Source organism: Lissotriton helveticus, chromosome 10 (assembly GCF_964261635.1).
Source record: "Lissotriton helveticus chromosome 10, aLisHel1.1, whole genome shotgun sequence".
Lineage (NCBI taxonomy): Eukaryota > Metazoa > Chordata > Amphibia > Caudata > Salamandridae > Lissotriton > Lissotriton helveticus.
The window spans coordinates 1,148,023,836-1,148,047,564 of record NC_136071.1 but is presented as its reverse complement, the minus strand read 5'-3'; the positions used below and the strand labels follow the sequence as shown (position 1 = coordinate 1,148,047,564).

At 44.3% G+C, this 23,729-nt stretch overlaps 1 protein-coding gene and 1 long non-coding RNA gene across 3 annotated transcripts in view; one reads left to right on the top strand and one right to left on the bottom strand.

Moving 5' to 3' along the window:
• The window catches only part of SLC4A7 (solute carrier family 4 member 7), a 441,084-nt gene that overhangs the window by 92,284 nt on the left and 325,071 nt on the right, over positions 1-23,729 (bottom strand). For both annotated transcript variants that reach the window (XM_078663959.1, XM_078663958.1), the window contains 3 exons: positions 22,882-23,133; positions 15,178-15,246; positions 1,271-1,444 (listed from right to left, as the gene is read on the bottom strand). In XM_078663959.1, coding sequence (XP_078520085.1) covers positions 1,271-1,444; positions 15,178-15,246; positions 22,882-23,133 — 495 coding nt within the window. The remainder of the gene's footprint in view (positions 1-1,270; positions 1,445-15,177; positions 15,247-22,881; positions 23,134-23,729) is intronic.
• LOC144784879 (uncharacterized) overlaps positions 1-23,729 on the top strand; it is a 334,923-nt gene that overhangs the window by 178,257 nt on the left and 132,937 nt on the right. The window lies entirely within an intron of this gene.

Here is a 23,729-nt window from a genome sequence, read left to right as displayed (position 1 = left end):
ACACAAGTGAATGTGTTGGAAAAGCTATGGTGCTTTGCCAGCTTTTGTTTGACTTTCTAATCCATTGAATAAGGACAATTTCAATCAAGAGACACTACTGTACAGCCAAGCTCTACTGAAAGGAGCTACACCAAAAACTGTACAAATTAACCATAGTAGAGGGTGGTTGTTGGCTCTTTCTATGAGGTTCTTAGGCGACTGATGGTGCAAAAAGGGGACAATAATTTAATAGGACAGACCGTCCCATGGCTGCCTACTAGTATTCCCTTGTAAACTCTGCCTAGTCGTCCATAACTGGGATCTTTGCCTTTGCGGTTAGCTTGTGTGTACCATACATGCATATGTGGTTGTGAATGGCTGTTGTCCAATTGAGATGACGTACATTTATATTTCATGACTGCGTATCAACCCCAGGCGAAGTCTCCTGTACTACCGAGTGAGCTGAGGGTTGACAGGGGATTCTATTCTCACTAGATAGCTATACTCAACTGCTTTTTGCTCAATTTACCAGTTAACTCACAATGCAATCCAGTTGTGCTTTTTTCCCCCCTCACACTAGCTTGACTCCTATTACGACAGACCATATAGTTAGACCGGAGTAAGTAGAAGTCCAGAAGAATTTCCCTGATCGACTTGTTAGGTTTGATAATGGGCAGAAACAGGTTGCGAACACTAGGTGCAAGACACCCTGCTTAGGACCATGTTTGCACCTATGTTAACAGGGGACTAGGAATTGAGTAAATCAATCACCTTCCATGCATTTACTTTAGTTCAAAAGGTTTTATTAGGTTTTCAAAAACAAAGCAAGACCAAACAAATGGAAAACAATTGTCATACAGGATTGTAGCAAGAAACCTAATGTTCAGACAACATGTGCAGAGTCCGATGACCCTCCATGCTTTTCTAGATCCTGTTCATTAGCACACAGGAAGGGTAGTTGAATAAATGGGCATCTCTTTTGGAGTAATATTTTGCTACACCTTGGAATATAAGCAACAATATACACAATTCTTTAATCCTGCTGAGGCTCTCAAGGGATCCAGTATATACCAATGGGATTCTAAATGATGAAGCACACCAGTGGAACTGGGTGAGGGAATTCACCTTTTTCAGTAACACCCTATAGTCAGGGTTTGATTAATTTCTTGTGTTAACTAGTCACCTATCACTCTAAAGTCTGTATCAGAACTCTCCACACGACTCATTTCCAAGTTCCCTGTTACTTGTGTATGCTGTATTTTATTTTGAAGCATGTGTGTTGTTAACTTACCATCATTGGAAAGACAACAGCAGCAGCAGAGGTTTTAATCACCCACAAGAGGACCAGACAGGTAAGCTGGATTACTGTGAAGACATGCACCTTCCATAGAGGAACATAGCGTAGATATATCAAATCTGGTTGATGCTTCGCAGGCATGGCAAACAGTTGTATGCGGTCAAATAACTGTAACAGAGAAGAAGAAGTGGGTCATTCAATACACTTAATCAAAGGTTGACTTTCATGCAAGTGTCTACTTTTCACATCATCATCCTATTTCACTCAGAGTTAATCTAAAATAACTACTAAACCTAACAGATTCAGAAAGCCGATAAATGTTGTGCATCTAGCAAAATCAAATAAAAAAATCAAAGAGGAGACTTTTGTTGTCAAAACTCCTTTTAGAGGGCCACGTGGCACACCAACGATACTGGGCCCAACTGTGGTGGTTGAGGCCTTTAACTCCTGATGTTCTGGGGGGTCAGACCTACTACCACCTGAGCAACAGGAGCACGTCCAGCTTCTGCAGTTGGCTATCAGTGCTAGCTACGAATAAGAAGTCAAAATCCCCTTTTCTGGTTGAGGCTTTCTATACTCGCCTCCTTTAGGGTGGCTTGCCCCTTCCTGGGTGCTCTGCTCTCACTCCAATACAGACCGATGTGTTCTGTTTCTCTGTTGCTTCCCTCCATTCTCTGAAATTAGGCGGTATGTTAATGCAGCATATGTTCCTTCCAGCTCTAGACTTAGATTGTACGGTGTGAATTCTATTCACGCTTTTTCCCACCATTCTGCTTTCCCCTTCTACATGACCTTGTGGTCGTTGCCGCCTCAGTGGGATTTTCCTTCAGGATATTGGCTATGTCCAATTATGGATCTTTAACAGTTTGCGAGGTCTCCTTCTGGTGAAGACTTGTGGTGCACTCTCCTTACTTTAGTGTTCCAGACTTGTTCTCCTTCACAGTTTTTCTTCTCAGATGTGGACTTTCTTCCTCTGCCAGGCTGTTTTTCCACATCATTGTCCTCCTTTCACATTGATTGAGCCTACGCTCTTGCGGGGTGGTTCTTTAGAGTGCTGCTCTGTCTCTGTCAATTTCTTCTATTTTTTCATTATTTTTGCACACTGTTCCCATATTCACAGTTCTTTGGTGATAGCTCCACGTTCTGATGCGGAAACATTTCTCAGACGAAAACGGACGTCAGTGCGCCGGGAGGGGCATATATGGCTCCACTGACGTCATGTCCGTGGACTGTCAGGGCGGAGCCTGGCGCCACCGCCCCCCCGGTGCGCAGAGGTGCTGCTGCGGAAAAGTTTTCTGGATCCAGGCTGACGCCTGGGGATATTTTAAGTTAAGGAAACTGTGGCTAGACGTCTCTATCAGATATCAGTCATATCAGTGCAAGCAGCGTTTCACCAAGAGTCCTGCCCACAGGTATTCGCAAGGCTCTAGTCCTGTTTGGAGAGCCAGTTTCCACAGGAGGCACAGCTGCTTCCAACAGACATGTTCTGAGCTTACACAGTTGGATCCAGCAGCAATCCTCCTGCACAGAAAGTTCTGCACTACCCAACAAGGGAGAAGGGAATGAATTCTGATGCTCCTGGTCGGGATTCCAGTAAGGTGGGAATGCCTCCACACCGTACTCACTCAGTTCACATGGGAAACTGAGGTGCAATCCTCGATGCTTCCTTGTGACCAACAGGTCAAAACTTTACAGCTCTCGGACAGCAGTCCACTCCTTCACAGCACTCAGGATACCGCCAGCCCCTTCCGGCATACAGGGTTGCTGCAACACTACCAACCAAGGTACCAGCCCTCCCCGCACAGTAGTCTGTTCCACAGTGGCCCCTCCTGACATACAGGGTCAGTGCTAGGGTCTGCACAGGCTTCAGTCGTAGTTCTTGGATAGTATGTTCACAGTGGCCCTCCTGGTACACTGGTCACTGCAATGAGGCCATACAGACTCGCTCTTTCCACATGGCACTCCATTCTGATGAATATTTTCATGGCGACCAGCTGTTGGCATATGAAGGTTGCCAACTTGAATTTGCCCAAAGGCAACAACCTGATCAACAAAGCACCTGTCTCCTTGCACCGGGAATCCACTCTACAGTGCTTCTCACTGGACCGCGCTCCCACCAACGCTTTCCTGTTCCTCAGAGGCACGCAGATATTGGCAAGCAGGCAGGCGCTGGAACTCTAGGCGCCAGAGAAGGTGGTCTTGGTTTCCTCAGGTTGTGTCCCCTGACAAGGCATAGAGATTAGCAGGCCTTGGCATTCCATTCCTCTACTTCCACAGGTCACCACCAGGCATGCCTGAACTTTTCAGAATGGAACCCAAGGTCCCCCAGATAAAGTACCATTGCAGGCCCTCTAGCACTCAGTATGCACATCCATTGCCCAGTACAGTTACCTTCATGTAGTGTGCCACCCGAGGAACACAGATTCACTGCGTGTACTGCTCAGTACTGTAGCTTTTCTATATAGTGCCATGGTGTGCTCATTTAAGGCAAGCCACAGAAAAGGATAAAAATCCATGGTTCAATAGGTCACTGAACAAAGATAGACGGAAAGTAAGACAAGCTGAAAGAAAATGGAGACTGCACCCATCATCCCCCGAGCCGAAATCGCTCAGAAAAATCAGAAACAAATACAACAAAAAGATCCTCAATTCCAAAAAAGAATTTATTAGATCAGAACTGGATAACGCGAAAAACAGACCACAGAAACTATTCGAGATATTAAAGCAGCAAGCCAACAAGTTGGCCAAATCTGCCCAAGAAACTACTAAAACTGAACTGAGTTGTGAAGAATTCTCAACTTTCTTCACCGATAAGGCAGACACGCTTGAAAGAGAGCTCAGGACGGCAGCGGACAACATGCCCAACCAAACACAAATACTGAGCAAAACCACCTCGACAATCGATCTTGATAGGGCAAAGAACAAAGCACAGTGGGATACCTTCAAGCTAAACGACCAGAGTATTATCGCCAAAACGCTCTCAATATCAAACCTAATAACCACTAGAATGATCCACTCCCCTCTAAATGTCTACAAAAAAATCAGCCATATCGTCATCCAATATGGACTAGAATAATAAATGCCTTACTATCACAAGGGATCCTGTCGAATTGCCTAAAAACAGGCCAAGTCATCCCCATCATCAAAAAACCTACAGCAGACCCGGCAGATCTTAATAACTTTCGCCCAGTTACCAATATTCCATTACTAGCCAAATTATGGAAATGTATGCAAAATCAACTGAGCCAACACATCGCTAATTTCATGCTACTGGACGACTGCCAATCGGGATTCAGAACAGGCAACAGCACGGAAACAACGATCCTACATATTGCCGATGATGCGTTACAGGCCCTAGATAGCAATCAAACATGTCTACTAGTCCTTCTCGACCGGTCGTCTGCGTTCGACACGGTAAATCATGGAAAATTACTAGCCAGGCTTCATGACGGGATGGGACTGTCAGGAAACGTGCTGAAATGGTTTGAATCCTTCCTTCAGAATAGAACGCAAAGATTTCTGGTCAACCAGACACTATCCCCATCATGTCCTAACTCAATTGGAGTCCCTCAAGGATCTACCCTATCTCCATCACTTTTCAACCTTTATGTCGAACCTCTCACAGATATTCTCTGAGACTCAAACATATCCTATCACATGTACGCAGACGACACGCGGATTTACATGAAGATCGCATCCCTGGAAGACATCAAGGTAATGAATGAGGCCCAAAAACTGTCACTTTGTTGGTTAACTACCAATCATCTGAAACTAAATGCACAAAAAACAGAATTCCTATTAATTTCACCACCAAAGAACCACACAGAAGTGAAGGAATGGACCAAACTGATCACTGCACTAAACTGCACCCCTACGCTAGTGGATTCAGCAAAATCGCTAGGAATCACGCTAGATAAGAACCTAGACATGAAATCCCACATCAAATCAATGGCAAAAAGGGCCCGTTTTCACCTGAACTACATTAGGAGAGTGAAACCATTCATTTCTACGGCGGACCTCAAACTGGCAGTACAATCATTAGTTATCTCAAGGATTGAATATGGATGCACAACCTTAGCAGGTCTACCAAAAATGTCCACAGCTCCACTAAAACCATGCCTCAATGCAGTTGCAAGACTATTACCGGAGCGAGGAAATTCGATCATATCTCTCCACACCTGAAATCGTTAAACTGACTACTGTACGAAGCCAGAATCCAACTGAAGATGGCATGTATCACCGACAAAGCGCTCCACTATAAAACACCAAGATATCTGGCCCAGAAGATTGAACTATCTGGAGGAGGCAGACCAGCCAGGAGTGCCAAGGAGCTGCTGCTGAGACCACCCATGTTCCGGAAGAAGAAAACGTATAACGGAGCTTTCTCCGGAGCCGCCCCGAGAATTTGGAACTCACTCCCCTCAAATATTATGAAAATTCCAAACACTGCAACATTCAAGAGAGAAGCTAAGATCTTCCTAATGAGTAAGTTCCTCAAATAGGCAGGACAGGGCATCACCACCACCGGAACATAGATGTTTCCAAAACAGATCAACAAATGGAAGTGAAGAGAAAGTCAAAGGCTATGCTGAGGATAACAGGTGTCAATACAATACTAATCCAGATGTACGGATGTAGAATGCACGGAATAGGACAACTCGAAACTATTGGTACTGGAGTCACAATACACCAAGTACAGTACAGTAGACTAGTGCAAGAACTTCCACTGAAACTTTAAGTCAGACATATACAGGAATTATACAGACATATGTAATTTCCAAACCTACCTCATACCATGTGAAATGTTTGATATATTGCTTTGTATAAAACCTACCTCATGCCAGATAAGATGTATATGTATATCGAACCTACCTCATGTGAATTTTAAGCGCTCTGATACCCAAGGGTCACGTTCGTGCTATATAAAACTAAATAAAATAAAAATAAATAAAATAAAACATCCACTGTATGCACTCTCCATGCATGCATTGCACTACATCTCATGTAATGTACCCTTGCAGATGTACATGCACCCACTACATGCCCTCACCATACATGCACAGCACAGTACTGCTCTATCCCTGTATTGTACATTACCCAGGCACACATACAAGTGAAAAGTCAATCCTCCAGCACTGTGCAGCACTTTATAGCTACCTAATATAGACCATGGGATGAGTTAAGCACAGTGCTGTGGAACTTTGAAAAGGTGAGCGAGCTTGTGGGTCTCACTCCAGTGACACATGTTAACAAGCATTTGTAAATGCATTAGGTTTCACCTATGTGATTAATAAGCTGTTTTTGTTGTATATTGTAGCTTGGAGAACAGTTGTGCAATATAAGTTAATGAAACTCTGTAAAAGTTTTGACTTGTCGCTGTAGCACTATAAAACAGATCTTTTGTTACTATTACAGTGCGGCACAGGTGGCTCCAAGAATTTCTATCGTCTCCAACAATTGCACCATGACAAGCTCACATGCAGTCTTTCAAAAGCCAATGAAACTGGAAGTGACTCGCATGGTTTTCCTGGAAAAAAAAAACATTGTACTGTAAACAAGCGCCGGTTGGGTCCCTGCTGAATGTGCCCATGTGTAACGTAAATGTAGTTAAAAAATGTTTGTAATTCGTTTTTAAATTTTATCGGGTGCTCCTTGGGTGACGTCTTCCGTCCTTGGGACGTCTGTCATTAATACTTAGTTGTGCTTCCAAACTGTTTTGGTTGCATCCCCATGGGCACTCCAATGTTCCTGATATCAGGACTCAAAGATATTTCACAACAGCAGAATAGTTTTCAAAATGTTTCTTTATTAATTTTTTCGGCAACATGAAGTTGATATTTACAAATGGCTGCTGCCGAACTTGAATAGTCCCACCTCTGTTTTTAGTAGGGTAGGATATCGTATGTCATAGATGATTGCCAAAACACTAGAGTAGTCCATTTTTATTATCAACCAAGCACCATGGGAACCTTGGGAACCGCGAGCAACGTTTAAACATCTGACACTTAAAAGAACCTATCAGATGCATAGGTTCTTCAAACACGGAAACGCCGGGGATCGAATCTACGCGCAAACGCTACAAAGGAGACGACCGTATCAGACGTGCGATACAACAACAAGTAAGCTGGATATCAGCGATTATATATTTTGCTATAATGTTTGCGGTGAATTAAATAGTTTTTGCTCTTACCAAACTCTAATCACTGTCGCTCTTATCTAGGACAGTGTATCACGTCAAACGCCGAGTACCGTGAGTAAATTAACTTAACTTATGGCATTTTGGTACAAGTCAAACACCGGGAATTCTTCACGAGTTCACAAGTCACTAGAACAGCGTAATACACACTATGCCAAAACACAGATCCACAAAACCACGATGTTCACGGGTGTACCATAGTTTAAATGACTGATGAATAGATAGTCTATGAATACGAGTTTAGATACAGTTCAGGAGTGCATGTGAATGTAATGTGATTTTCTACTGCTGGCTATTGAAGTATATTAAACTGGGATAGAGATGCACCTTCAGTATTTCATGAAAAGTATGGGTGCTGTGATTTCTTGTAGAGATGCTCCCTGAAGAAGGGCGAATAGCCCGAAATGCAAAGGAGCTACAAGTCGTGAAGATAAAAATTAGAAAGCTCTATAAATGAATTGAAATGAAGGTGAATTTCAATTAAATGAAATCGAAAAAAGTAATAAAGAAACATTTTGAAAACTATTCTGCTGTTGTGAACTATGTTCGAGTCCTGATATCAGGAACATTGGAGTGCCCATGGGGATGCAACCAAAACAGTTTGGAAGCACAACTAATTATTAATAACGTATGTTCTGCTGACAGAAAAAAAGCGCTGTGCACGCTAAACCTTAAAACAAATTGTTCTACCAAAGCAGATGTTAATAGTAATTTAGATACAGGAAACTGATAAGAGAAGCAGATGAACGAGCATTGGTAAAATTGCAGGAAAATATACAACAGCCAATAGAAATGGAGGAAATGAGAGTGGCAAGCACAGAAACCAATGAAAAGCCAGGAGGCAGGATGTAAGACTTTTTATGTTTTTATTTGAAATAATAGATTAGAACAGTGTAAGCGTAGGGCAGGTAAAACCGAAAAAGGACCTGTTCACCCCAAGTGGGCCTCCTGTGAGTCTCGGTGCCTTTTGTTAAGTATAGTCCTGCAACACAATCTCTCCCTCCACTGGGTTTGCTGCTTTCGATATGCCAATAAACAAAGTTCAATGCCCTCCAGTGGGCTCACTCGTGCCCCATTCAGCCAGCTCACTGCATCTTCTTTCACCTGTTTCCGCTTGGGACTACAATCCCAGTCACAGCAGACCTGCTTGGGGGCGGACTTATTTAAATGAGGTGATTAGTCCCTAGCATGTGAATCTATGAAAGACACCAATACTGGAGAACCACAGATTACAGGTAAGTAACTATTGTTCTTCTCCAGTATTAGGGGTGTCTTTCATAGGTTCACATGCCTGAATCCGAGTAGTTAGCAGTAATACAATATGTCGCTCTTAGACGCCAAAAGAACAGTTTTCATGCATGAAAAGAAAGCAATGCAATAACATATGAAAGCGTCAAAGAGCAAAAGGAGGTGGGAGAGATCACCAGAGGCTCACCTTATTGAAAAAGATTACGCAGGACTGCTCTCCCCACCGAGGCATCGGTATCACTTGAAGAATCCAGACAGTAATGCCTTGTGAATGTGTGTCTGCTGGACCATGTTGCGGCTCTGCAAATGTGCGGGAGAGGCACACCAGCAAACAAAGCAGTTGAAGAGGAGACTGCTCTCGTAGAATGCGCTCTAGGTAAGGTCTGTAAGGGTTTACCTGCTTATTGATGGCAGAGCCCTATCGTGGATGAGTCCCACCTGGCAATAGTCTGTTTTGTAACAGCACAGCCTTGTCTAGGTCTGCCATGCGCTACAAATAGCTGATCCGTTTTTCTGATGGCAGCTGTTCTTGACAGATAAAATTTAAGGCATCTCTTAATGTCTAATGTGTGTAAAGTCCGCCCAGCTGGTGACTGCGGATTGGGAAAAAATTTCTTAAGTATCACTGGCTCATTTAGATGAAAATCCGATGGTACCTTGGGCATGTACTTCGGGTTGGTGCGTAGTATCACAGAGTCATGTGTGAATTGCAAGAATGGTGGCTTAGTGGTGAACGCTTGCATGTCACTCACCCGTCTGGCAGACGTTAATGCCAGCAGTAATGCAACCTTCCAGGTGATGAACTTGAGATCGACCTTATGGATAGGCTCAAAGGGATGGCGCATAAGCTGAGCCAGTACTATATTCAAATGCCAAGATGGAGGTGGTCGACGTACAGGAGGAAACATACGAAATAAACCTTTAAAGAATTGTTGGATTATTCTTGAGGAGTATGGAGAATTCTTACCATCCTGACGGTATCGTGATATGGCCGCTAAAAACACTTTAAGTGTTGAGTGCGCCAAACCTGACTTAGCCAACTGCAAAAAGAAGGGTAAGATCTGTTCCGGTTCCGCCTTCATTGGATGTAGATTCATAGTTTGGCACCAAACACAAAAACGCTTCCACTTCAGTTTGTAAGTTTTGTTTGTTGAAGGCGCTCTAGCATTGGCCAGGACTTCTTGACAGTCCTGTGGAATGTTCAAGTGTGCAAATTCATGGTGTTGAGGAGCCAAGCTGATAATTTCAGAGAATGAGGGTCCGGATGACACACCCTGCCATCTTGAATTGTCAGAAGATTTGGAATTTGAGGCAGTTGGACTGGCTCGCGCTCTGACAGAAGGAGAAGCTGTGTGAACCAATACTGTCGTGGCCACCGTGGAGCAATCAGGATTATTCGACACGGTTGTTTCCTCATTTTCTTGATGACCTTGGGAATTAACGGAATTGGCGGGAAGGCGTAGGCAAATATCCGTTCCCAATTCATGGACAGAGCATCCCCGCAAGATTCTTTGTGGGGAATCCAGCTCGCAAAGCGAGTACATTTCCTGTTCTGATAAGTTGCAAAAAGATCCAGATCGGGGAAACCCCATCTCTGGAAGATCCGATCCAGCGCTGGTTGATGCAGTTCCCATTCGTGAGTGCTGTTCTTGGATCTGCTCAGCGAATCTGCTAGTACATTGGCTACTCCTGGAACATGCACCGCTGACAAGTTGATGTCGTGATCCAGAGCCCAATTCCAGATCTCTTGAGCCTGGTGAGACAATCGGGCTGATCTTGTGCCCCCCTGCTTGTTCAGGTAATGCATGCTCGTTGTGTTGTCTGTTCGAATTAACACTGTCGAGCCTTGTAGAACTGCCTGAAAGGATTTTAAGGCGAGGAAAATGGCCCTTAATTCCAACAGATTGATGTGCCATGTCTGTTGTTGAGTGTCCCATTTGCCACTGATCGTCATCCCTTGAAGGTGAGCACCCCAACCTTCTAGCGAGGCATCCGTGGTCACTATGTATCTGGGGACTTCTGCGAGGAAAGCACAGCCTACTTGCAGGTGGTGTTTCTGACTCCACCATAGGATTGTATCCTTCATTCGAGGTGTTAAGGTAATGATATCCTCGAAGGAACCGGATATCTGCACCCATTGGTGACTGAGTTCCTCTTGTAAGGGTCTCATCCTGAGACGACAGTTTGGAGTGAGAGGGATGCACGATGAGATCATCCCTAGGAAAGATTTGAATCTCCGAACAGAAACGCACTCTTTTCTGAGGAGGATGGTTGCCATTGTTCGGATCTTCTCCTGTCTTTCTTTTGAAATGAAGACCTGAGCGAGCTTGGAATCCAGCGTTGCTCCTAGGAAAGACTTCCTTTGTGATGGAATCAGATCAGATTTCTCGAAGTTCACTGAAAACCCCAGGCTTTGAAACAGGCAAAGGCATTTTTGTACATGTTCGTTTGCTGTGTCGTAGGAATTGGCCTTGATAAGGCAATCGTCCAGATATGGGTATATCTGAATCCCCTGTAATCGTAGGTGGGCCGCTACAGGTGCTAGCATTTTTGTGAATACCCTCGGGGCTGAACGTAGTCCAAAGGGAAGCACCTTGAATTGGAAATCCCTGCCAGCCACTCTGAACCTTAGGAACTTCCTGTGTCTGGGGAAGATAGGGACGTGGAAGTAGGCATCCTGAAGGTCGAGTGTTGCCAAGTGGTCTCCTTCTGCCAAAAACTGGAGGATCTCTTGGAGAGTTAACATTCTGAACGTCAATTTTTTGATGTATTTGTTCAGGGCACGCAAATCGAGGATTGGACGCCATTCCCCTGATTTTTTGCGTATCAAGAAAAAACGAGAGTAAAAGCCTGTTCCTCTCTGGTGTGGAGGTACTCTCTCGATTGCCCCCTTTCGAATCATTGTATTGATTTGGATGAATAGCTCCTTGAGATGTGCCGGGGGCGGCCCCTTTGGTGGTGAATTTGGAGGGGTTTTTACAAATTCGAATATGTGGCCCTTGGACACCACATCCAGCACCCATTTGTCTGTAGTAATCTTTGACCATTTTGAGCAATGTAGGGATATTCTTCCTCCAATTCGTTTTTGGCTGGGACACTTTGGCGGCAGGAAGTGATTCTCACTTCTTGTTGGTGTTATCTCTCCCCCGATATGTGGCTTTTCCTCGGGGCTGTGAGTAAGTATTCCTTCTTTGGCCATAAGGTTGCTTTTTATATGGCTGGTACCTCTGGGTGTTTTGAGTGTTTGTATAGGAGCGTTGTTGGTAATATCCTCCTCTATTTGAGAAACTTCCTCTTCCTCTAGAGCCACGAAAGGAAGATTTGCGATACTGCAGAGTACCCAAAGATCGTGCAGTTTCCGTATCCTTTTTTATGGCCTGCAAAGCATCATCTACATGCGAGCCGAATAGGTACTCGCCATCATAAGCCATGTTTAACACCTTGGCCTGTACCTCCTGCCTAAAGGATGTAGATTTCAACCCTCCCTCTCTCCGAAGGACTGCGGCTCCTGCCAATTGTCTGAATCCTGTAGCTGCTACATCCACTGCAGCATCAATGATCTCCGACGATGCACACTCCCCTTCTTGCAGAATTTTGATAGCCTCAGACCGGTCCGGTTCAGGCAGTTTCTTAATGTAAGGCGATATGTCAGACCACATTTGTCTATCGTATCGGCCAAGAATTGCCATAGAATTAGCAACCCTCACTGTGGTTGCTGCAATCGTTGACACCTTCTTCCCAATGGTATCGAGTCGTCTCCCGTCTCTGTCCGTCGGAGTGGAGATTTGAGACGACGGGTTCTTTGCTCTTTTTTGAGCTGCCTGGGCAATGACTGAATATGTCTTGGCCTGGCCAATCAGGCAAGCCGGTGAAGAAGCTGGTGCTCTGTATTTTTTATCCACTCGAGGTAAAACTGGAGGTAAAGAATTCAGTGTGGCCATGATCTTTTTACCTTCTTTCCAAATAAAGTCTATAATCGGAATAGACCAACTTTGCCTCTGAGACAAATTTTTAAAATCGTACAGGAAACAATCGTCCTGTTTAGTCTCCATGGTAATGAGGAACCTCTTGGTGGCATTGTCCATAATCCTATGGAAATTCGCAATATCCACAGGTGGCGATTCAGACTTTGGCTGTTCATCTGGAGAAGGTGAGTCCGCCTGATAATCTTCATACTCAGACGAATCTGATTCATCTAATTCACCTTCTTCCTGAGCCTCATCCTCATTAAGTTCATCCTCCGTTTGGTTATAGGGCACCGGTATGCGTGGGTTATGCCCAGTTTCTTCAGGTATAGTAGGCATGGAATCTGGGACTACTCTGGGCTGTGGGGACGAGATGTGCGAGTCACCAGACTCCGAGGGCGGAAAACGTTGATAGTAATCGTCCAACATGGACATTAAATTTCTGAAAAGTTCCATGGGCATTTGTGTCCCTGGTGGTGGTGCAGTATCCAACCTGGGCGAATGTGTCACTTGCTCCTCTTCTTCCTGATCTTTTACCAGGATAAGTAATTTAGAAGGACTTTTGGCTGCTGGAAATAGATCATCACCAGAGTCCTCTACCTCAGAGTCCAAGAGCCTGTCTGGCATAGTTAGTGGCGACATACATGCAGACTGGGATGGGCGTTGCTGTAGTAGTGCCGCAGTGGTGGCTGGAGATGGCAAAGAGATAACGTTACTCTTGGCTGACCAGACTTGGATATCTGTGCAAGATGACAGCTTTGGAGTTACTGGATTGTCTTGAGCCACTGGGATGTGTTGTGGCGTAGATTTTGTCTTGAGCAATGCAGACGCCGTCGTTGAATGTTCCGTCGACAAATGTGGTTGGGACTTCGTCGACGTGGCGTTTTTCGTCGTCGACGACGACGCCGACAGAACTGTTTTCTTCGTCGACGAGGTCGTCGACGGGGCCGTCGACGGAACCAACTTCTTAGTCGACGAGGTCGTCGACGGGGCCGTCGACGGAACCAACTTCTTCGTCGACGGGGTCTTTTTTGTGGATAGCTGAATGGTCGACGGGGTTTTCCTCGATGATGGGATGGTCGACGGCACCCTCGTCGACGGTGACGTCGTCGACGGTAAAGCTTTCTTAGTCTACGGTAAAGCTGTCGTCGACGGCAAGGTTTTTGTCGACGCCGATGAGTGCGTCTTCGACAGAGGCTCGTCGACGGTTGGAGAGACCTTCTTCGTCGACGAGATGGGACGAATCTGGACATGGACAAAAGTTGAAGGACGCCGAGGACATCACCAAGGAAGGTTTAGGTGAGGAAAATGACATAGTAGAAGTCACTGGAGTGGCTGTCTGACAGGAAACCGGCAGAGAAGTCGCTGCCTTGGTAACTGGCCTCTGAGGTGACGATAAAGACGCAGTCTTTTTAGATACTGGCTTCACAGATTTGTCAGAGGATTTTTTCATTTTTGAGGTAGATGGCTCGTCAGCGTCAAGAGTGAGCTGGGCCTGCTTCGCCACTTTAGCCTTAGGGGTAGTCACCTTACCCTCAGCCATTCTTTTTCTAGATCCCACAGAAGATATAGAGGCCAAACTTCCTACCTCAGAAAGTGGCAAGTCCTTATCTTTATTCCTCTGGATCCACAGGAGTAGGCGACCCTCTCTGTCCCTGAGGGTCTTGGCAGGAAAAGTGCGACAAATCTTGCACTCCTTTGCTTGATGATCCGGATACAAGCAATAAATGCATAAAGTATGCGGGTCCTCCTTAAAAAGTCTTGCCTTGCCGCAAGAATCACAGGCCCTGAAAAGGGACTTAGATGAAGACATGTTTGAAAGTGGGAACTTTCAAGTAGAGAAAAAACTGAGCAGAGCTCAGAGAGACTCCCTATCACACGACGTGCGGTAAAAAAATCTGACAGCCTGGGTCTCTGGGGAGAATACCTTGGTGGGAACTGTGGCCTGATTGGCTGCAGTTTGGTCTAACATAATGACTTGGATAGTCACTAATGTGGAAGTTTTTTCATTGGTAGCTGAGGCTACTTTACTTCCTGGTTTATTATAACTGTTATTTGCTATGTACAAATGGCATATTACTGCTTTTTTATATACCGTGGGACTCCTACTCCGACGACGGGGAATGATTCAGGCATGTGAATCTATGAAAGACACCCCTAATACTGGAGAAATATATATATATATATATATATATATATATATATATATATATATATATATATATATATATATATATTTTTTTTTTTTAACCAGACCGCATGGCACCATCTATTAATTGTCATTATCTGTAGTGCTGCAATAGATTGAAAAGATAAAAACTTACAAAGCCAATTTTTTTCCTACGCTCACAGGTAATTCAGCACTGCCACAAGATGAGATTAACAGAACTTTCACCAAAAAGAGTTCTAAAGCTCAGGCATCACTTAGAACAGTCTTGGTTGTGACATGATTTGATTGCACCAACATAAAAAGTAAAATACAAAATCCTCACCTGGATTCCTTTAAGGGAGGATGCCCCCATGTAGAGAAAAACCCCATACAACACAGGCATTGGTATAAACTGAAAAAAACAAAATTTTAACGTATATTAGACCAAGATAAATGTATAAGATGATAACAATTCAAAACGTTTATTGATAAGGCCTAACATCAGATTTCTAATTTCCACAACTCCGAGAACTTTATTATATAGAGATTATGGACAGTGTGTAGAGCAGCTCCACAATGTTTGAGCAATAAAATAAAAAACAAACAAGCAAACAGAGACCCAAACGAGAATAGCATCTAATAGACATGCTTGCTTTAGAATCTCCTTTAAAATAATCCCTACTGCCTTATTTGACCCCCGTATTAAAACAGATTCAGAAAGTAAGAGGATGCAATTAAGGAGAAATTTAAAATAAGGCTGTGTGTGGCCAGATTTGCAATATTGTCGCTTAAGACCAGATGACAAAAGGCTGCCACGGCAAGCTGGGAGTAGACAACACCAAAAGAAAAAAGTTGTCATTAAGCTACAGAAAGGCATACTTTCTGAAGGGTTCATTAGCCACGGCTCTAAATTCAGATAACACTCCAGACTGAAGGGATATAACTTGTATTTACTGTACCACTCTTGTCAGTATTGTGATTCCACAGAGGAATCCACAATTGACTTTAGTGCCAAAAATACGTTTAGAATATTTTGATTTTTCCAAATTTCTAATCTGGTCTGTTAGGGCCTTGATTGAGTCCCCCGGTCCTTAAATTTGAAATGTAAAAAGTATCCTAGACAGTTTGGCCTGTAAAAAGTATAGTCTGGTAGATTTTTTTTATAGCTTACTAAAAAGGTCCCAACTGTTCTAAAACAGCATATGTGAGGCACAAGGTAGTACCCAGAAGCTCAACCTGGCTCTCTTCAAGAAATTTAAGTTGGCACAACTTAACAGCGTCTGCTCACCATGGAACCTTGCCAAGGGTCCTAAACCTACAAAGGTTCACCTGCAGAACCTGCTTGCTGAGCATTATAGGACCATGGCAAGGGAAACCAATACAGTTGGTACAGAGGAGGGAAAGGTCAGTGAGGATGAAGACCGTCTCCAATTCAACTACGGACAATACCTCTACTGGGAGTTTCTCTAACAGTACCCCAGAAGAAATAGATGAGAAAAATTCAGATCTTCAAAAATAAGTGACAAGTCTAGCCCTGATGACTAAACACTTTGCTACGGTCACTTCATCACCAAGGAGTTGTGAAACAATCATTACATGACTTGTAGTACACTTCCATCCTTTGCACAGCTTTACTGGCAAAAGGTGCTTCTTAAATAAGATCCATTCAGCTTTCTCGGCTCAGAGTATTTTACACAACCCTATCTTTTTAAAATTGGTAACCAAATGTAATTGATTGGGAGGAAGTGCAAGCACAGCCCAAGGCACATTGCAAGGTAATTGGGTGCGAGAACTTAGCATCCACTAAAAGCACCAAACTGACACCCTCGCAAAGTTATCATCACCAGTGGCTCATTTGAACGCACCAGTTTTCAGAAGATCTGTTGATTACTTCTCCATCGGTCTCAGGAGACCAGAGGTCAGTCATGAAGGACTCACTATGGTCATGACTTTGCTTATGAAGCCAGACTCCATGTTCTTACTACTTCTTGGTAGACGACCAACTCATGCCAACACTCACACCCACACACCAACACACACACGCCAACACACACACACACACGCGCCCACACACACACGCGCGCCCACACACACCAATACTCACGTGCTCAGCCATGCAGATTGTTGTAGTCCATGTCAGTTCAGTTATCAGTAGTCAAAGAATATGCCATGAGTATTGTAATGTGAAGTTATAAGCAGTTCATGTCTAGGGCACAGGTTAGCTAGTTAATCTGGAATGTTGACATGTATGCTTTCGTGCCTTTTTCGAACCCAGAAGAAACTGGGCGATTCAGCCTACAGACATGGAAGTTATTCTCACCCGAGCATCAGAAATGCTTTTAACAGTCTTGGATTTTTTTGCTTAAAGTACGCCAACAAAGCTTGTCGAGTTAGTGTCAGGTCATTTATAACTAAGCCAACACGGACATAGTTGACACGCATGCCCAGCAGGTCTTTTTTCTCCATGTAGGCCACGTTTGGGTCAGAGCAAACAATAATATGAACGGAGAACAAACTTTTCAGACACTCTCCCCCAGTCACTATTAGATCTGGGTTAAATCCATCATCACTCTTCTGCTCACTTTGCCACCCTAGGTCAGACCCAGCCATATGCATATCAGTCTTGACCCTGTTCCTCATGGGAACAGTCCAGCCCGAACTGCCAGGCCAGGTCCTTCCTGGACTGAAAACGAGCATCCTAGGACCGGTTTCAGGGTAAAACCCCTCATCAGCCAGGCTAGCTTGAAACCAGTGGCAAAGTGAGCAACGGACCCATGTCTGGGCATATCCTGCCAACTTAGGTCAAACAAAGCAAACACAATAAGATGATTAACGGAGAATTGAAACTTTTCAGACACTTTACCCCCAGTCACTATTCGATCCGGGGTAAATTCATCATCGTTCTGCTCACTTCGCCACTCCAGGTCAGACCCAGACATATGCAAATCAGTCTTGACCTTATTCCCATAAGGAACAGGGTCAAGACTGACTTGCATATGGCTGGGTCCAAATTGGGGTGGCATAGTGAGCAAAAGAATGACGGATTAAACCTAGATCTGTGACTGGGGGTGAGTGTTTGAAAAGTTTCAGCACTCAGTCCATCATCTTGTTGTGTTTGCTATGCTTGGGTCATGCCAGCCATCTCTGCAATGTTCCTGTTGCAAAAGAAGGTAACAGCGGAAAAGTGTGTGCCCGACCATAGCTTACAATAGGATCTCCTACTTACGATAATAGGGTCACTGAAGTTATATGCATATGTGCATAGACAGGCGGGTTATTCAGCCAAAGGCTGAAATTTGCGTTTCTGATTAGCCAATGAAAACCACAAGGGGCGGGACGTCCGGGCCGAGAATTCCATTGCAGGGTGTTGTGGCTGAATCTGGGTTGGGTGTTTCACAATTGGCTGAGGGCTTTAGCATTCCTCGAAGTCCCTAGTAAACGGTACCCCTGGTAACTAGGGCATGAGTACTAAAGAGGTTCTCTAAGGGCTGCAGCATATCTTATGCCGCCTTATGGGCCCCATACACATCACACAGACTACTACTGCAGACTGCATGACATGGTGCAAACCATGTCTGAAAACATGACCTGGCACACTCCTGTGTGCCATGCAAAGACACTGCATGGGCTATATGTAAGTCACCCCTAAAGCGGGCCCAGGGGCCGTAAGGCAGGGTGCATTAGATCACATGTGAGGACAGATCTGCATGAGCAGGTATGACCTGTAATGTCTAGCTTAGTGGCTGGATATTACAAGTGGGCAGGGGGGGGCCATCTTAAGGTACGTACTGGGCACTGGTCAAAACCCAGCTACATAATGGCTTCACTGAAACCTATGATGTTGGTATCAAACATCTAGTATTAATAAACCCACACTGATTCCAGCGGTTGATTTGTTAAAACCTACACCCAAAGGGTACCATAGAGGAACCCCTTGAAACCTACTTGCCCTTTAGCGTGCTGACAGAGGTCCTGCCCAGCTCACCACCACAGACTAGTTTCTAACCCCCTGAGAGGAGAGTGTCCCGGTTCCAGAGGTCAGAAACAATGCCTGCTCAGATAGGAGATGTTTGCACCTCCTCCAGCAGGCTCGCTAGTAAGTAAGCATGTCAAGTCCGGAACATTCTGCACCCTTACTGAAAGAACTGCACTGGCTCCCAGTGAAGAAGCGTTTCTCACGTATAATGCCTTGAGAGGCAAAGGCCCACGCGATCTAAAAAAAAAACAAAAAAAAAACTCACAACCTATGTCACCGGCCGCAATCTCAGATCGAGCACCCAAGCCCTTTTGTGTGTACCCCGAATTCGTCAAATGCGCACTGGGGTAAGGCTTTCTCCTATCTCGCCCCAGGGTACTGGAACAAACTACCCATAACCCTCTGAGAGACTCCCTTATACAGTAAATTCAGGAAACTACTAAAAGCCTATTTATATTAATTTTACCCAGTTTGTACTTCCGGCCAGGATCCGCAACAGCGCTGTGATGCCCACGGGTGATACTGTGCTATCGCAAAAAATATTAACATATCATACAAGAGCTTGGCTTACCCCAGACTTGGGAGATGCCACCATCCCCTGTCCTGAGGTCCATTTGGCAGAAGGACAGGCAGGGAAATTAGCTACGAAAGGAGGCGTGTTGCCCCTCCAGGCTAGTCACACCCATAGGGTGGGCTAATAGAAGTGACCATGAAAGGATAATGTTACTTACCCAGTAAGCATCTGTTCTTGGCATGTAAATTGTAGATTCACATGCTTTGCATACTCCTGCCATCTAGTGTTGGGTCCGGATGTTTGAAAGTTGTTTTTCTTTGAAGACGTTTTCCGAGTCACAAGATAAGGTGACTCCTTTCAGTGACAGTGCGCATGGGCATTGACTTGGGTTTTCAACATCTTGGTTGTGGTGAAATTAGGAACTCTTGGACAGGGTGATGCCCATTTCCCACATCTACAGGGTGTAGTGACCCCCAGAAAGCATGAATTGCAAGAGCCTCCTAATCACAGCGACCCGATGCCTGGAAGCAAATCTGCATCTGAGCCCCACAGCCTGAGGAGAAGTTGACTAATGGTGCCCATGGGGTCCAGAGACCCTCCAGAGTTAACCACCCCATTGGGTTTGGACGGACTCATCTCCCAGTCGACACCTGCAGCCTGTTTTCATACATCACCTTCAACCCGAGAGTGCCTCCCGCAGCGTAACCCTGCTGGAGAAATACCACCGCCCCCACCCTGCCCGTGGGTTCAACCAGACCGGACACCCAGTCCCTGCTAGCAGCCGACCATTCCCCATGGACTTCAACAGGGCACCCAACGCAGAACTGCACCTCTGCACCCAGACGCTCCAGAGCTGACCTGCTGGTGCTGCCTTGGACCTGGATACTGTTGGACCAAGTCTATTATCTCGAAGACTAGTCCTAGTGATATTACCTTCCTCAATTTGTGAGCATACAAAGTCTGTCCCTCTCTTGATTATGCGGTTTGCTCTGTTGCTTTCTTACTACCGACCATTTTTAAAGCGCGCTGATACCCTCACAGGTCATGATTGCGCTATATAAACTTTCCATAAAAATAAAATAAATACTTACCTTAAGTCCTAGCGAACAGACCCACAAGTCACTGAAAGATACAAGTACCAGTGTACTGATGTATACTGAAAGACTATGATACCACACCCAAGGCTGCTCTATTTCTGTATACTTTCATAACTGATCTCAAAACAAAGTACTTACCCAATTATGACGTTTTTGGTGTTAAGTATATATATATAAAATGTGGGTTTAAAAAATAAAATAAGTGGTGTGGATCTCCTTTGAGTGTGCATTATTTATTGACTGTGTGTAACAAATGTCCATCAGTCCTCTCTGATAATCCTAAGGAGGCTCGACCACAATACCTCCAAATAGAGCACTTGGGAATAGTAGAGCAAGCCCAAGTCTATTTATACGGGATACCAGTACTCTACACAGCATACCTCTTTTTGGTATACTAGATATAGAGCCCGCTTCCTACAGTCACCCTTCTGCAAGACAGACATTTTGGACTAAAATGAAGCATGAAATACAGCAGACCCAAAAATCTTTTTGATTGCTATATAAGACTCCAACTCCCCGTGCAGCTTATACTAATCCAGTAACATGTGCGGTGGTCCCAAGCTGGCATAGGAATCATGAAAGTAGAAGTGCTCATGCACAAATCCGCTCCTTTACCTCTAAATGTGACTCCCAATTGGAGGTTGCATTGTCTACAGGCAGATACAAAGTAGCACAATTAATAGAGGATACTAACAAAATCTTTCACGCATTTAGCAGAATCTCCCCTGGGATCAATTAATCAGCACTGAAGATACAAACAAGTTTTGCAATGCTGAAATTTAGAACTAGGGTAACCCAAATGGATTGCTCCACACTTGGGGCCATAACTTGACTAACAGTTGTTAGTGTTCTGTGTGAGTGTGCGGAAAGGGAAAAGACCAGACACTGATGTCTGGTTGCAAAGATGGTGCTTCAACGAGACTCCGCTCTCATATTCGTGGCAGATGAGTACAAATGGCTGAAGACTCGTCTCCACTGAGGGGTTATTGGAGATGCTGCCAACAGGGACGTGATCTCCTTGACGTGCTGTGGTCATGCCTGAACCTAGACACCGGTCTAAAATTCTGACAACTATCTAAATCATTAGCTGACAACCTAAATCAATATTCACTAACTGGCAATACTTTGACACTTCTCCATAACCCTCTGTCCGTGTGAATGGATAAATAGGATATCAGGTGGTTATTAGTAGGTAAAATCTGCACACTTGCTGAGAACTACACACAAGAGTTATCGTCAGAACAGGCTTGCATGGCTATATATGGAAAAATATTATACATGGTTCAGGATCAGATAGAGGTATTTCAATGATTCTGGTTTCAATTCCTAAATGAAACCGATTGATAGCCACACCCTTTGTCTTGCACTCTCTACCAACCCTAGACAAATGCACGCCTTGTTTAATACCCCAGCTGCCTTTAGAAGGTCCACCCTTGTCTGGAAACATTCTCAAGAATGCATTAGGTTCAGATTCATCACCATGATACACCCGAGACTACCCTGACATTAAACTAGTACCTCCTATGGGATTATGTTCCCTTGTAACTGCAATCAAGATCCTTTCTGCAACCAACTGTAGTTGCAAACAATTATTTATATGCAAGTCTATATTTAGGCGGAGCTCCTCAACGTCCTGTCCTCTCCTTTCTGCTCCTCACATACATGTGATAAAGTAGATTATTGAAGTGGAGTGAGTGGGATAGGGTTATCAGGTTAACAGGCAAACTCCTTACGTGGAACAATCCTCCTTGCACCCAACCCTGGTTTACTAGACAACTTTGGCAGAATTATCGGCATCACCTCCAAAATCCACACTTGTTGGAAATGATTCTAACTGGCCATCGATGTTGCGTATAAATATGATCAAACAAGAATTTGTTTTAAAAGAAAAATTTTAAAAACACAAACAACCACCCCACCCTGACAATCGAATGAGAAGGGCGTCAATTAACCGCATAAGAGTAGAATGAAAGAAGACTAAGGAACAAAAATGAAAATATCTAGACCAACCTACATTTATAGCTATTACCCGACTCCCCTGTTCCTAGGCTAGAATAAAGTATCCAATAACAGATAAGGGGTAAACCCGATCATGTCCTTCCACAGCTTCTTTAAAACTGCTCCGGCTAAAGTTGTGACGAAGTGTTGCAGCTGATATGTTACAGACTAATTGAACACAATGAAATGAAGGTTGTTTGCAGAACACAGGGAATAATCTTGCTCTAAGATAGAAGGCACACCAGTTTACGACTGGGTTATTGGGTTATTCACTACATGAATATCTACAGAGAAGCGATACATACCTTTAGATTAAAACAGGAAATGAATCCTAATTATGTGCAATACTAACACTTAAATGTATGCCACAATACAGTTTACCAATCATCATATTAATGGCATCAAAAGAAACTAGTCCAGTGAGAGATTATTGTGATGACAAGATGTGGTTAGTAGACTTACCTTCAAAACAGAAGTCATAAAGACAGACAGTCCCATCAAGGTAAAGATGAGGAGCCCGGTCACTCGCTGTTCCCGTATCCCTAAAAACTTGGGCTGCTCCCCAGGGGCTGAGCACTCAGATTCCACTTTCAAGCTGTTCACATGACTGATTGAAAGAACGGTGGCAGCCACAAACCAAGGCAACCCCATTATGGAGCAAATTCCTAGCATGACTGCGACCACGAGCAAGTCCAGATGGTAGCCACACCCTTTCTGCAAAGGTAAAACAGATTGTGTTACCATTTAGCCCTATATATATTTCTTTTAAATATATGACTTGGTATATATATCTATATCAAGTTATTCAAGAGTAGTATGTTGAGGGAAAGCCATTATTACTCAGCTGAGTTACTTATCAGCTACAAGTGTATTTCTGTAAATACTGTTGCACTGAAATGATACCCCACCATCTAACTCTTCACGACTCACCTGTAGTGGTTAGGTTTTATGTCACAGCAATCCCAACATATTTCCTCAACGAAAGGGCGATTACTCAAGATGCTGGACATAAATCCAACAACTGGACCTATTCATGGTAGTTCACCCTTCTATCAACATTTAAGCTTAACTATGTGATAGTAAAGAGGTCCAGACCCATGCACAACCCAGTTTGCCTCACTTCCCCAAAGTAGTAGTCCAGCCCAACCTGCAAAGCCACATCCCCAACAAAGAGGAACACGAGCAATCCAGGATGCTGAGGGAGGTGCAGCTTGAGTCCCTACAGCACACAAGCCAAGGCTTGCTAACTCAGATACAAATTAAAAAGTAACAGGAGAAATATGTGCAATCGAGTTAGCTGAATTAACTTC